The sequence below is a fragment of the Marmota flaviventris genome, chromosome 4, assembly GCF_047511675.1.
Source record: "Marmota flaviventris isolate mMarFla1 chromosome 4, mMarFla1.hap1, whole genome shotgun sequence".
NCBI classification, from domain to species: domain Eukaryota; kingdom Metazoa; phylum Chordata; class Mammalia; order Rodentia; family Sciuridae; genus Marmota; species Marmota flaviventris.
In genome coordinates this window covers 122,420,333-122,436,199 of record NC_092501.1, presented here as the reverse complement: position 1 = coordinate 122,436,199, position 15,867 = coordinate 122,420,333, and the positions used below count along the sequence as shown (strand labels likewise).

General features: G+C 41.3%; 1 protein-coding gene across 4 annotated transcripts in view; it reads right to left on the bottom strand.

Annotated features, from left to right (window-relative positions):
- Dgkh (diacylglycerol kinase eta) overlaps positions 1-15,443 on the bottom strand; it is a 192,534-nt gene extending 177,091 nt beyond the window's left edge. For all 4 annotated transcript variants that reach the window (XR_011707375.1, XM_027928977.2, XM_027928978.2 and 1 more), the window contains exons 1-2: positions 15,303-15,443; positions 7,178-7,381 (exon numbers count right to left, since the gene is read on the bottom strand). Coding sequence is in view for 3 of the 4 variants with exons in the window: in XM_027928977.2 (XP_027784778.1) it covers positions 7,178-7,381; positions 15,303-15,362 (264 nt within the window). In the remaining variant the exon portion in view is untranslated. The remainder of the gene's footprint in view (positions 1-7,177; positions 7,382-15,302) is intronic.
- Between the last annotated feature and the right edge of the window lie 424 nt (positions 15,444-15,867).

Sequence of the window (15,867 nt, the reverse complement as noted above, 5' to 3'; positions counted from 1 at the left end):
AAGGTCCCAGCTACTGGTGATGCTGAGGTAGGAGGACTGCTTGATCTCAGAAGTGTGGAACCAACCTGGTCCACACCACAAGACCCTGCCTCTTTAAAAATATATATTTTTAATAAAAAAAAAAAAAGAAACAGGATATCTGAAATAAATACATCAAACTAACATTTAAAGAATTCATGATACCAAATTACATTCTGGTGGTTTGAAAAATTCCTGGTACTCAAATGGCTCCTGAGAAGGTTAGAGATTCCAGTTCCACACATGATAAAATTAATCATATTTCCTTGATGTAAAACAAGAGCCTAACAGTTCTCCAAATACCCGCATAACGAAAAGCAGAAAGGAGGGAGTTATTACTATCCATTTTCATTGGAGGAGGGGGGAGCAACTATATAAAAATGGAAACACACTGAATTCTAAATTAAAGCTGTTATCAATAATAGCCTTTAACCACATTAAGCCACTTCACCAAATCAAAAATATGAATGTATTTAAAATGACTAAATAGTCACAGAGTCTAATTCTCAATACCCAACAAAACCAAACAAATTTGCCCAGGGAAACTGCAATGTACCAACATGTTACGGTCTTTTCCAAAGGTCTATTCTTATATGTAAAACAAACTCTCTTTAATTAAAACCTTTGCTTATAAACACATTTCCTGAGTAAGTAAAGCCTAACAAATCCAATAAGTGCAACCCTGCACCCTGGAAACAGAAAGAAACCCCAGGTCCTTTATAACAGTGGTTTCCTATAACCTTTCACCATTCCCACCAGGCAGTAAACACGCAACCTTAAACTTCGTGACAGCTTTCTAAATTTAGATAGCCTCAAATAATGCATCTTAAGTCATATGTAAAGGTTTGGTAAATTATTTATCATGTCTCTTATCTTTAATAATGGGATATCATGTTTAACTTGTAATCAAAATGGAAAGAAAGCTGTTATACCATATATTACTGAACCGAGAGTCAGAGTTTCCAGTCTATATTTAGTTCACATTAAAATGGAAGCAAAGACGCAAACCAAGCTAAAAATAAAATGTTCTACAAAGATGAATTTTTAAAATGGATTGAAATCTAGCTTTATTTGGTTCCTTAAGTGCCGGTTGTATTTAGCAGCACCTTAACTCTGCAATGCTTTGCAAAGCCAACTATACCATTTTCCACCTTCTAGAACAGGTCAGTCAACTACAGCCCTCAGACTGTATTCATGGGCCACACCTGCTTTTATATAGTCAACAAGTGATTTTTATGTTTAAACAGATTCATTTAAAAAGGAGAAAATTATGTAAAATTTGAATGCCACTGTTCTTAAATAAAGTTTAATTGGAACACAGTCACACGTAAGTATTGTCCATAGTTGCTTTACATTACAATGGCAGTTAGGTAAATATTTCTTTCTTTCTTTCTTTTTTAATTAAGGTAGAATTGACAAATAATAGTTGTCTATATTTCTAGTGTGTCACATCATATTTTGATATATGTATACATTATGAAATACTTAAAACAGACTAATTAGTATATTTATCACTTCTCATACTTTTCTATGGTGAGAACATTTGAGATCTCTCTTGGCAATTTTCAATACATTTTTTTAATACATTATTAAGGATGGTAAGCACTCTGTAGTTACAACAGAACTCAGCCTATTGTCCAGAATAAGGTCCAGAACCCATTTGTCCTGTCTATCTAATAATATACCTTTTGACCAACGTCACTGCACCCCTCCTTCGGGCCCCTGCCTGGTAACCATCATTCTCAGAAATGAGTAATTTTGACAGAGATTTCATGGCCTACAAAATTTAAAATATTTACTATGTGGTCCCTTATAGAAAGTAGGCCAACTTTTGCCATAGATGAACATTGATTATTGTTTGAGATATCTTGCTGCTCAGCACTGATCAACATGTAAAAATTCCTACTTGCCATTCATTTAATATTCAGTTTCTGAACAATAAACCTGTCAGTATGACATTATTCTCTTTTCTCTTTTTGTTTGTTTGTTGTTTCTTAGTTGTAGATGGACACAATACCTTTAATTTGTTTATTTATTTGTATGTGGTGCTGAGGATCAAACCCAGTGCCTTACACATGCTAGGTGAGTGCTCTACCACTGAGCCACACTCTCAGCCCTTATTCTCATTTCTTAACACTTTCTGGCCATGTTTCTGTTTCTCATCCTATTTGGATCATTGCCTAATTAAAATGTTTCCATCCAGAACTGCAGCTAATAGTTTTAAATAATATTTTCCAATTTATTCTGTTTGGGTTTTAAACACCGCATGTAAACCATCATGACCTACTAACATGCTGCCACCTACACTATGGAAAACACTGAGCAAGTCTTCCCTAGTCTACTCTACCGAGGGTGAATGGTAAAAAAAAATGATGTCTTAATTGCATAAATTACATTTCATAAAGCACAGAAAATTGTAAACAGCATTTTTATATTTTGCTTTATCATCAAAGTACAGAAGTTTATTTATACATCTTTTGTGTTAAATTAAAACCAACATACTAATTGAAGAATGTGACCATTATTCTTTTCCTACTAGGTGTAAAGAGATTTCTTAATCCACATATAACACTGTCCCAAAGTTCTGAATATCTTTACAGTGTTTAGTTATGTTTTCTCTAAATTTAAAGACTCAATTATGGCCATCCAAAATTAACCATAAAATGCTAGGCATGGTGGCCCATGTCTATAATCCCAGCAACTCAGGAGGATAAGGCAGGAGGACCACAAGTTCAAGGCCAGCCTCAGCAATTTAGCAAGACCCTGTCTCAAAACAAAAAGTTTTTTAAAAGGCCTGGGGATGTAGCTCAGTGGTAAAGTGCTCTTGGGTTCAATCCCCAGTGACCACCTCAAAAAAAAATTAACCATAAAAATACATATAAATATCAAAAGTAATAAGAACACAATGAACCTAATCAGGAGGTATTTTTGACACACAAGTTTCATGACCTTAGCCAAGATGACTCAATGGCCGAAAAAGTCATTGAGATAGTTCCCATTTGTTTATGACAGTTGAACAATCTAGCCTGCAAGCTGTCTGAGATTCCTCTGGCCATTCCTGCAAAAATTAAAGATTACAGTATTCATGAACCAACAGAAAGCATGTAAAGCCTCCTTCACACTCCTGCTCAAAACCCAACTGGTAGGAGTTTGTGCTACTGTTCTTTCAAAATCTCATTCTCAGTATATACCTGAGTTATTCCTAGGTTGCAGAGAACAAAAAATCCACAAATTCAGGAATATTAGGGAAAGGCAAAGAAAAGGAAGTAAAAAGAGCAGTATTCTGCTCCCACTGGGCTTTCCACATCAGAACCATTTTCATTTTTGTATGACTTTTTGCCTCGGGGAAATAAAGGCAGCCCTAAAATTACCTAGTTTTTAACATGTGAAATTCCACTCAGCCGATACAGAAAAGAAAAACAATGAAAAGAGAAAAAGGAAAAAAAATAGTAAAGAGGCAGCAAGACCTACAAAGAAACCAAGGGGGGAATGGAAAATGAAAACAGAAACAAAAGTCTACAATGTAGGTAGGCATGGGAGGAGGGCAGTAAGACCTACATGAGGATTTTATTAAGCCACACTGATTTTTTTTAGAATTGTTTTTAGTTGTAGATGGACACAATATCTTTGTTTTATTTATTTATTTATTTCATGTGGTGCTGAGGATCGAACCCAGTTCCTCACATATGCATGGCAAGTGCTCAACCACTGAGCTACAACCCCAGCCGCGCCACACTGATTTTGAAAGCATATCAGTCCTATTCTTTACTTTAAAAAGTCAACATGTCCACCACCCAAAAGCTGAGATTAATGTGTTGTCCTAGAATAACCCTTATTTCCTTCCATACAGAACTGATTCATTAAATAATGTGTCTTGTTAGGTTGAACCATATGAAATTCCATATTTTTCACCAATTTTGACCTGCCAATAAGGCAATTTCACATAGCTCAATCTAATATATTGGAATATATCTCCATCATGGAATGTATTTCCATCATTAAGAACAGTTATATACATACGAGGTACGTATAAAAGCCACTACAAAAATAATCTCCATATTATATCTCAAAGAAAACATGTTTATAAAACATTCCTATCGGTATTTTTAAGATAAGGATGTCCATATATACAATATGTATTTCTAAAATATATATATTTATATGTATAAAAATGTATATATGTATAATATATATTTTTCGATATATGTATGTGTATACACACACACACACACACACACACTCTTGTATGTACATAGAAATTTTCTGGAAGCACACCAAGAAAATGTCACCACTAGGGCTGGGGGTATAGCATATAGTGAGTGACAAAGAACTTGCCTAGCATTCCAAAGGTCCCAGGTTCAATTCTTAGCACCACCAAAAAAAAAAATCAAAAAGAAAAGTGTCACCAATGTCTGCCTATGAAAGGGAGACCAGAGGTCTGGAGTAAGAGGGAAATTACTTTTTATTCAATACCTTTCTATTAACATGTAACATCTATCTCTACTACTGTCTGAACATTTTAACATATGCATGTATTACTTTTTCTGTTAAGAAAAAGTCTGAACATTTTTCAAATTCACCAGTAATTTAATGTCCTTCACTAATATCCAAACCATTTAAAATGTTACAAAGAACACTTTATATAAGGTAATTTCTTCAGTTAGCAGCCTTTTTTCACCCTAAACCTAAACTTGCTACTAAGTAGCTTTACAACCCTAATCTTAGAGGAAATTAAAATTACTGCACCTGTGTTAATAATATTCATATATCAGAAGCATTATATGTAAGTATGTAATATATAGTTATTCAAGAAATATTTTTGCCCTCTATGTACAATATACTCTTCTTTAAGCCCTGGGCTCATCTACAGATAAATGCTTGATAAAGAAAGCACATATACATAAGCATGTGCATATGTATGTATATAGTTTACATGTGTGTTCCCAGGATTGAAGCCACCACTAGTAAACGCAATCTGCCAGACCAAGTGGTCTTTTGGTGCATCTTCCAAATGTATAAGCAGGAACTACTAGTGTTATCTTACATGTGACTGGGCTTTGAGCTAGTCCTGGGGCCCCATATCCACCAAGTTTTTTCATCTTACACACCAGCGGAAAGGATCAAGAGACTATCTTTTTCTAAAGATTCTTCCCTTAATTCTTACCTGAATTAGAATTGAAGTCTGAGAATCAACAGTTAAATTTAGCAATTCTCAATCTATACATTCCCTCACCACCTTCACCTTCTTCCCTGAGAATCAACATATATGATGAGAGATACTTGGGTTGGGCACAGAGGTACAGGCCTGTAATCTCAATGACTTGGGAGACTAAGGCAAGTCAGATTAAAGCAGGAAGATTGCACAAGGCCAGGATCCACAGTTTAGCAAGACCCTACCTCAAAATAAAAAATACAAAGGGCTAAAGATACAGTTCCTTGTACAGTGTTCCTAGGTTCAATTCCCAGTAACACACACACATACGCACACAAAGCAAGAAAAGAAGGGCTGTAATTCATGAAGCTTGTAGAATATATAAACATTCCGGATTGTGAGATGTGGAATGTGAGACTGAGGCTCACTGGTCTCAGCAATCTAAGGTCCTGATCTAAGGTGTTCACTTATGAATAGCTGACGAATTCATGTGAACCCTAACATATATGAGCAAGTGTAAAATGTAGAATTTTTCATATTTAATACATTTTTTGAAATTCAAACATTTTATTCAATGATAATAATTATCTGTATTCATAGCAAAATATGCTCAATATTTTTATTAGAAAGTCAAACAGAAACCAAAAATAATTATGCTTTTTCACTTTAGTCTCCATAAACTTGCTTTACCCCAAACCATAGATAACAACAAAATTAAAGAGTATAATCTTAGCTATTACCACAAGTTCACTGACCTTAGGAAACCAATTCTCATGAAAATAGTTGTAGAATGACTTTTGCAATTTTTTTTTTTTTAATTTTCACTTTTTGTATTGGGGATTGAATCCAAGGGCATTTACCACTGAGCTACATTCCCAGCCCTTTTTATTTTTTATTTTGAAACGAGGTTCACTAAGTTGCTTAGGGCCTCACAAAGTTGCTGAAGCTAAACTTGAACATGTGATCCTCCTGCTCACCCCCAAATCTCTGGGATTACAGGCATGTGCCACTGCCCCTGGCGGTAAATTTATTTTTAAAGAGGACAGCCAAACCCAATAATTTTACTGGTTCCCTTTTCGAATTCCTCATGAAAGTTGTCCACTGACAACAAACTCTCACTGTGGATTTTTAAAGATGAACATTAAAATATACGAATAATCTTTTAATATCCATAATCTTTTGCTTTGTGTTCATGATCAAATTAAGACAACTTTGGAACCTTACAGGCCGGGACAGCACAAAGCTTCATAAACGAGTAACATAACCTCCACATAACAACATATATGTATATATGTAACATATATGCCACTTTTTAATTATCAAAAACAACCGTGGATATATGGTCTCAACTCTAACTTCGCAAGAAATCGCAAAACGAAAACCTGGCCAGCTTTCTGTTGGATGCACGGTGAGTGCTCGAACAAGGAGCACCATCCATTTACCACTGGCGTAGGCTCATGGCTTCTGCTTACCAGACAGCCAAAGGAGGAGGACAGGATGCCAGGTATCACCTCCCACCAACCCTCCCAGATTGAGCCAAGAGAGGGGCAGCCTTCTGCCCACTGGAAGGAAAGCGGCAGGCGCACCTTAGTCCGGCTGGTTGGCCTACACATGCAGCGCACATGCTACCGAACCATGCCACCACAAGGAGGAAAAAATAAAACACTTCTTTTAAGTTCCCTAACTGGGCTTTTCAGCTTTTCTGATGCTCCTGCCAAGCGGCTAGTTCCCAGTTCCTCGGCCTGGCCTGACAGGGACTCAGGATCCCACCATGGAAGCCTTGGAGCTCCCAGGCCTGGAATCCCAGGCTGCGGGGTGGTCAGTCTGCACCCTTGGCCCCTCCCCTCCCCCAGACCCCGCCCCACACTCCAGGCCCCGCCCCCTCCCCTTTTCCCTCTAGTTCCTGGGATCACCCAGCGCGTTTGCTGCGCCCCAGGCGCCCTCTCCACCTCCCAACTCCTCCGCCTCCCAATCTCCAGGCTCCCGCAGCCCTCCTTCCCGCCTCACCTTGGTCCGGATCTGCCCCGAGGTGGACACTTTTCGGATCAGTTTCTGGGGTCCCTCTTGCTCTACTTCGCTGTCAGACGAATCCTCTCCGGGCCCCGCTGAAGCAGCGGAGGGGGTGACCACAGTGCCAGTCCCGGCAGCTGCTCCTCCCGCGGCACCCGGAGGGTGGTGCTGGCCACTGGCCCCTGCCATCCTCTCCGACTCCTGCAGGGACAGAGCACCGCCCGGCGTGGGGCGGTGGCAGAGATCAGAGGGTGGGCTCTACCCTGGCAGTGCCCCGGAACCCCGCGCCCAGCTGATGCCGCCATCTTCTGTTACCCTTACCCTAGCCACCCCCACGGGAAAAGGATCACTGGGGACCAGATGCCCGGCAGTCAGGGACTGGACAGGCTTTTCTGCTCCATTCCCGCCAGAATTTCTGTGTAATGAAGCACTGTAGACACAGAACCCTTTCCCGACTAGGACCCCTGTGTACCCAACCTCAGAATAAGACCAGCGCAGGTTGAGAGGACAGGATGACAAAGGGATAGGCCAAACACCCGCCTACTTCTTCTAGGGTCTGGGGTCCTCGGGATGAACTAGAAGGCAGGACGGCAGAAAACCTCGGTAGTAGTCAATCCCGCCACAGGTCAGGCAGGGGCGGTGCTCTCTCCCTTGGTTATGGGCAGCAAGGGTAAGAATGGCCCCTCTCAGGAAAGGTACTTGGATCTACCTCCGGACTCCCTAGAGGGCATCCCACTACCTCCTGGACCCCGAATCTCTGCAGACACTTGGGCCTTGTTGCATGGTTCCAGCAGAATAAAAGTCCCCTCTGCCCCGTGTTTGTCTCACGACCCTCAGCCCCACTCTGGGGACCATACCTCTCCCTCCTCCGCCTGGAAGTGCCGGCCCTTAGAGCTCTCTCCACTGTGGTGGTGTTTAGGTTTTGGTCCACCCCCACCCCCATCAGGCGCACGAGGAAGTGAAGGGTATTTTCCGGGAGGTTTAGCTCTGCTTTGAGAACTTTTCGTTCAGAAAGAGGGATCCCCTTTGGCTAACAGGAAACTGGAAAGGGCGTAGAGAGAGGGCAGAAACCAGAGAGGACACGCAGCCCAAGACGACAGAGTGCGAAATAAATGTCTTAATTGAAGTACTAACCGAGACTGCCTGAAAGAAAACAAGGCATTCAAGCTATGTGAACACCAGTACCCGAACACAGGGCGGTGGGGGCGGGGTGTTAAAAAGGAGAGGGGGAAAAAAAAAACCCACACGTACACACACTGGGAAGTCCTGGGAGAGCCACTCCCTAACCAGGACTGGAGCGGGAGGAAATGGGATCAACAGGCTGTAGTCACCGCTCAAAACTCGCCCCTTGCAAGCTAGTTGTGTGGGTGCTTGAGAACAGCAGCCTTGCTGCAGGTCATGCACACTCAATATTCAAAGGTCCCTTGCAGGTCTGGAACAGTCTGAAGAGAAAATACTAAAATGACAGATTCTTCTTGTCATCCAAAGAGAACTTCAAACTATTGTTAGCTATATTTTTAAATAGGGTACAAAGTCCTTGACAGACCATAGGGTCTCTTCACCTGGATAAAGCATTCAGCCTCTGTAACATGTCCTTACCCATCTATACACATTCCTTTTTAATTTTATTTATTTATTTATTGGTTGACTTGACCTTTAACATTCCTCCATATAACAACATATATGTATATATGTAACTTATATATGCAACTTTTTAATATTAAAAACAACACATGCAACTTTTTAATTATAACTAAGATTCTGGGTTTTTCCCTCCTAGTTGCAATCCAACTTCCAACAATAATCTGATTTATGTGTTAGGGCTGACAGTTCTAACAAGTTTTAAGAAACAGTATGCAAATCCTAACACTGTAGATTAAATTCATGAAAATGTAAAATGCAGTGACTAGTTTCTATCCTCCAAGACAAGGAGACTGCTGCCACATAATGCTTACAGAGATGACTTCTCTAGCTTCAGCTACTGCTTAGGAAAAGAAGGAGCCAGCAAAATGAACTTGAAGAGTTCTTCTGGCCCTATAAACACATAATTTTATACCTAGAAACACACATATCACTGGAAATTCTTTAAGAGAAAAATAAGCAAAATAATGGCCTTTATCCCCATCTGACATTTAGTCACTGACAAGTCTATGACTTAGCAACGTAGTAAAAGATACCCAGTAAAGGGTCTTTTGAAAGAATAAGTTTAATTCAGCCCTCTTTTAATGTAAAGAAACTGAGGTATAAAAGCACAAACTGGGACCAAAGTCAAAATTGTGATTACTATTCAAATGTTCTATTCACTTTATCATATTAAATAACAAAAATAAATTTGTCCTCTATCATTTACTTCTACTCACACATTATGCTTTCAAATTTTATATAGCAACATTTTCCAGAATTCAGGGAAGGGGTGGTTAAATGGAAAGTCTTTTTTAATGCTTATGCCTACTGTGTGATCCAAAAGGAATAGTATGGATTACATTTGGGGGGGAGTGACCAAGGATTGGAATCAGGGGACTTAATCACAGAGTGACATCCCAGCCTTTGTTTGTATTTAATTTAAAGACAGGGTCTCACCAAGTTGCTTAGGGCCTCGCTAAATTGCTGAGGCTGGCTTTGAACTCTTGATCCTCCTGCCTCAGTCTCCCAAACCATGGGGATTACAGGCATGCACCACCACACCCTGCTTGGATTACATTTTTATTCTTCGATTCAAACACTGATTGCTTAAAGATGCTTTAAAGCACTTTTACATCCAAAAACTGGGAAATTAATACCTCAAAGTAAATGTATTTCTTACTTATAAAGATTTAACCTCACAGTCAGCTCTATAATTTCTCTACCCTGTAGAAAATTCAGGGTGAGCCCAGTGTGGTGGTCCACACCTATAATCCCAGACTGAGGCAGGAGGATCACAATTCCAAAGCCAGCCTCAGCAACTTAGCAAGGCCCTGAGCAACTGCAGGGAGACCCTATCTCTAAAAAGGCTGGGAACGTGACTCAGTGGTTAAGCACCCCTGGATTCAATCCCTGGTACCAAAAAAAAAAAAAAAAAAACCTCAGAAAATATGGTGTAGGCAAATGAATAAATGCCACCTCACTTCCCAAGAAAGGAAGCTCATCAAAATTCTTTTCAACCATCTCGTCTGAGAGACTTTTGAGGAATCCCTAATTTAAGGTACTTTTATTATTGTTACTTTGAGATCTCTGAGGTTTCCTGCATCATATATATATATATATATATATATATATATATATATATATGAAGATGCATAAATCATAGCCAAATATCATGCTCATACCAATTTTATGAATATTAACATACAACTATCTATAGATGTAATCTGAATTATATTCTTATCACTACTCATAACAAAACATAATACCATTAACAACTTTTAAATCCCATACATTCTGTGGTTTAATATTAAATATGATAGCATAAACAGGCTAAATGCTACATTTTATATCCTGAGGACAAGTGTGCACATTTGAAAATTCATATTCTAGGACTCCTGTTCCTGATCAGTAAGGAACACATGTTCAAGGAACTTTGCCAGTTGACCAAATACATGCCTAGAAGACTGTTTTCACTAAAACTTTAGAACAATTTCCATGGTACACTTTTCTTACATATTCATAATTTAACATTCAAAACTTTATCTTATTAAAATTTCCTTAGTTGTTATCTGAATGAAAAAGATTTGAGATCCATTGTGGTATCAATTGCACATACATGTGGTCACCCTTGTAACTAAGGCAAAAATCTTTCATTATCTAAATATAATGCAGTACTACATTAGTTATCTCTCATTTCTAGTCTGATCCTATTCCTTTGAAACTCTTTCCTTCCTAATTTTTTATAAATTTTGATTGTTTTACAGACACTAACTGGTATTATATCATTTGGAAATATAAACAAAATGTAGTAGGTGAAATGTACTCTAATATCCTTCCACTAAGAACTACTTTCTATATGCCTGTAATCCCAGTGGCTCCACAGGCTAAGGCAGGAGGATCAGGAGTTCAAAGTCAGCCTCAGCAACTTAGCAAGGTCCTAAGTAACTCAGTGAGACCCTGTCTCTAATAAAATACAAAAACTGGCTGGGGATGTGGCTCAGTGGTTAAGTGCCCCTGGATTCACTCCCCAGTACCACAAGAAAGAAAAAAAAAAAAAAGAAAGAAAGAAAGAACTACTTTGTAAATAGTCCTACATTTTGTAAATTTTGGCTTGAATTCTACTTACCCCTCCTCCAAGATATTACTCTGAGTAAGTATTGCTTGGCTAAACATCTTCCTGACAATCCATACCCACAACCAAAATACTTTTTAATTGATTATAAATTTAGGTAATACCTATATTTCCACTGAGACCTGATTATATTCCAAAGCTAGCATTAATGAAAATACACAGAAACTTAAATGCTAACATTATCATCTTTAGGCCCAATGTCCCAGCCAGAGTAGAGGGACTACTAGCTAATTTAAATGTTCCCATTTAAAGAACAAAGAATGTCATGAAGTCCCAGCAACTGCTTGTCAGCTGCAGACACGGGTGCATTTTTGACAACTAGTACTGTTCTCTAGGCTGGGATATAGCTCAGTGGTAGAGCCCTTGTCTAGCAAGTTCGAGGCCTAGTTTTGATCCCCAACACAATATAAAAGAAACAAGAAAAAAGAAAAGAAATTATGATTCCTTTACAGTTAGCTAGCATCCATTCCTGATACTTCATTCACTCTTCTGCCCAAAGAGTAGACTCATTATCACATTTTAGATCACATCAAAAAAGAATGAGGGCTAGAACTGTGGCTCAGTGGTAGTGCACTTGCCTGACATGGGTGAGGCACTGGGTTCGATTCTCAGCACCACATATAAATAAATAGTATAAAGGCCCATCAACAACTAAAAATAATATTAACCAATAATAATAATAATAAGGCCAGGTGCCATGGCGCACACCTGTAATCCCCATGATTCAGGAGGCTGAGGCAGGAGGATCACAAGTTCAAAGCCAGCCTCAGCAAAAGCAAGGCACTAAGCAACTCAGTAAGACCCTGTCTCTAAACAAAATACAAAATAGGGCTGGGGATGTAGCTCAGTATTCAAGTGCCCCTGAGTTGAATCCCCAGTACACCCCCCCCAAAAAAAAATGAATGTGAATACTGCTTGTTATATGCCATAAGGGATAATGCAACAGGATAAGTGTAATATTAATATCATTTATTTGCTACTGGATAGTCCTTTTTTAAATATAAATGAGCATACTTTCATGGTAAAGCAAAGTTGCCAATATTTGAATTTTAAAAGTAGATTTTTAAATGACTTAAAAATGGAGTCCAAGTGAAAATAGGTGTTCTTAACTGAACTCTTTGAGGGTCTACGAATAGGTTTTCATAAATCTGATTCGCTTGAAATTGTGTTAAAATGTGTGTAAGAGGGTGGTTCCATAAGATTATATCCACTAGTGATGTTATAGCCATCTTAATTTGCATAAGTACACTCAACAATGTTTCCACAATGACAAATGCATTTCTCAAAATTTGTTCTATTGTTAAACAAATGACTGCAAAGACCATGACAGTATATTATTTAGGTGCATTTCTGAAGAAGAAAGTCCATTGCTTTAATCAGATTCTTAAAGAGATCACTGACCCAGACAAAGGTCAAGAATCCAATTTTGATGGATTTGTGTTCCTTCAATACATTTAGATTAAGCTGATTCTTCCCCTTTTGCTCCACAAGCCTGAAATATTTAACATTTAAACACTTTCTTTTCTAATAAATTCCTCCTTTTTATTGTATATGCCTCCCCCCCCCAAATATTTTTTGTAGTTGTAGAAAGATATCTTTATTTAATTATTTATCTTTATGTGGTGCTGAGGATCGAACTCAGGGCCTCACATGTGTTAAGCAAGCCCTCTACCGCTGAGCTACAACTCCATCCCCATGTACATGCCCCTTTTAAGTAATTTGGATAACCTGAGGGTTTTGTTTTTTTTTTTAAGAATTTAAATAAGAATTTCCTTTGTTAGTCCTAAAATAGACCTTTGTGGTCATAACATGTATGACCACAAAATTTCAAACTCATCAGAAATAACATTTATATCACAAATCTAAGCTTTCCTGAACATGTTTTTTGGACTCTCTGAATGGAAATCATTAACATACATGGAACCAAACATTCTGTTGAATTAAGAATGCAAGCTTTCTGAGGACAATGATTTGTGTCTGGGTTGTTAAACGCTATCCAACAGTTCCAAAACATGATAGGTGCTGGACCAAAACATTTGCTGAGCAAATACAAGGGCCTTTCATGTTTAAAGAAAATGAACCTAATTTTTAAAAGCGAGTTCTACATTCTGGATAGTGTCACAGTTCACGCACACATTTTTGTTAGGGCTCTAGTTTTAAAGATTCTGGTGGTGAAACTGATACTGAATATTTTCTGTAGAAAATAAATGAGTGGTTTTGTTCTTGTCACTTCTGAGAAGTAAAGAGGCTGGGCAAGGTGGCAAATACCTGTAAATCCCTGCAATTTGGGAAGCTGAGGCAGGAGGATCCTAAATTCAAGACTAGGTTGAGCAATATAGCCAGTCCCCCTCTCAGAATACAAAATAAAAAGGGTTAAGGATATTGCTCAGTGGCAGAGCACTCCTGGGTTCAATCCCCAACACCTCAAAAAAGGAAAAGAAAGGGGGTTCTTTAATTTGCTGGGCGCAAAGTAGTTGACATCACTACCCTAAAGAAACACTACATATGACCAGGTGTTTCCCATTGTGAGTGGCATGGGCTTAAAGTACCCAGGTTCTGAAAAGACTTCAAATACAAAAGTATAGGAGTAAATCAGGTCACTGGGAATTTAATTCTCAATGATCTTTAATTTAAACGTCAAAATTAAATTGTATTTTTAATTTCAAGTACAACTTACTCCCCAGTGATAACCACAATAGAAGAAATATGAGCAGATGGGCGACCTAACAACATGTTCAAATTCACAAAAGCAAAAACAGCTGCAGATGCAGATGGATCAGAGTCCAAGGACACTTTTGAAAGGTCAGGAAACAGGAGGCAGAGAAACGTACCCTGAGCAAGGGAGCTGGAGTGTACATATTAGAAAAGAAAAAGGAGAACCAACCCTGGCACCTGACCTAGAAGCTCTCAACAGGCTGAGGCCGGCCCGACCAAACTCGCGGAGTCCCGGGGAAAATAGCATCCGAACTTACAGTCCGCAACGCGGGTGAGAACAGAAGCTTTTCTGACCAGTTCAGAATTTCAACCGAGACGGAGTACCAAACATCCAGGCAGGGCGTCGAGAGTCAAAATTCGATGCCAAGGAAAAAGCAGCCCACACTGGATTACTGAGGTCTGAGTGGCACCGGGATTCCTAGGTAGAATCCCCGGAGGGATGCGAGATGGTTCTGTTTTGAGTTGTAAAAAATAAGTCGAAGGGGTCTGGGGAAATAAATCCAAAGACCCTTGGTCTTCTCTTCCTTATCCTCGCACACAAAAGACACATGCACACACTACTCTCGGCCCCTAAAATTACTCAACCTCCGTGTTGCGTGTGCAGCGAAATCCCAGGCGAAAGCGAAGTTAGCTTCTGGCTTCATCCCCGGCAAAACCCCTTGACCCCTGGAAAAGCCTGTGGCTGTAGCGGCCGACAAGAGTCGGAGGCGTGGTTCTGGGCTTCTAGCTGCGATCGGCCTCCCCAGGCGGCGGTCCTTAAAAACCTGTGCGCCCAGGTGATTGCGAGGGAGCAGTCTCTGGAGGGAAGACCCACCTCGTCCCAGCCCCACACGCTGACCGCACAGCCTTGCTTTCTCCTGTCCCTCTGCCTACACTCCACGCTCGAAAATCAAGTGAAAAGTTGGAAAGTCGATGAAGCACGGAAGCGGTCCTCTAAGGACCGTCACCAGTGGGTCGCCAATGGCCCCTCCGGGAAAGCCTCAGCCGACCGGACAAAGGCGATCCGGGCGGCGCGCGGGCGGCGGAGGAAGCGCTGCCCCGGCTGGGAAGCAGCTGGGGACCTCATCCCTGGCCATTTCCTGAACGGAACCCGGCCCGGGCGGGGGGGACAGAGTAGAAGCGGGAGGGGGTGGGCGCGGGCGCGGTACCCACCGGTTCCTCCCAGGTCGGGCTGCGGGCGCCACTCGCGGGGCGCACGTGCTGCGGTTCCATCGCGCTGGCCCGCGGCTGGCCACCCAGGCGCGCGGACCCCGGCCCCCACCGCCGCCGGGGCCGCTGGATGCGATTCCCTCGTCGCGGTCCCTCTCGGCCGCCGCCGCCGCCGCCCCGGCTCCCGCCCGGGGGCAGCCACCAGCCCTCCCGCCGTCTCTGGCTTCCGCCGCGCCGCTCTCTCCCGCCCCCGCGCCGGTCCCTTCCTCCGCCGCCGCCGCCTCCTCCTTCTCCTCTTGGGTCCCGCTCCTTTGCGCGGCTCCGAGCGGTCCGCTCCCGGCTGCTGCCGCCGCCGCCGCCTCCCACGGCCGCAGAATCCGCCCCTCGCTCCTTCCTCCGCCCCCGGCTCCCTCCCCTTTTCCTCCCCGCTTCCCGCCCCTCCCCCCGCAGCCCCCTCCTCCCGGCGGGCGGCCCGGGACGCACGTGACCCCCTGTCGGGCCTTATAAGGCACGGAACCGAAAGCGGCCGCCGGGTGGTCACGGGCACCGGGCGACCGCGCTGAAAGGA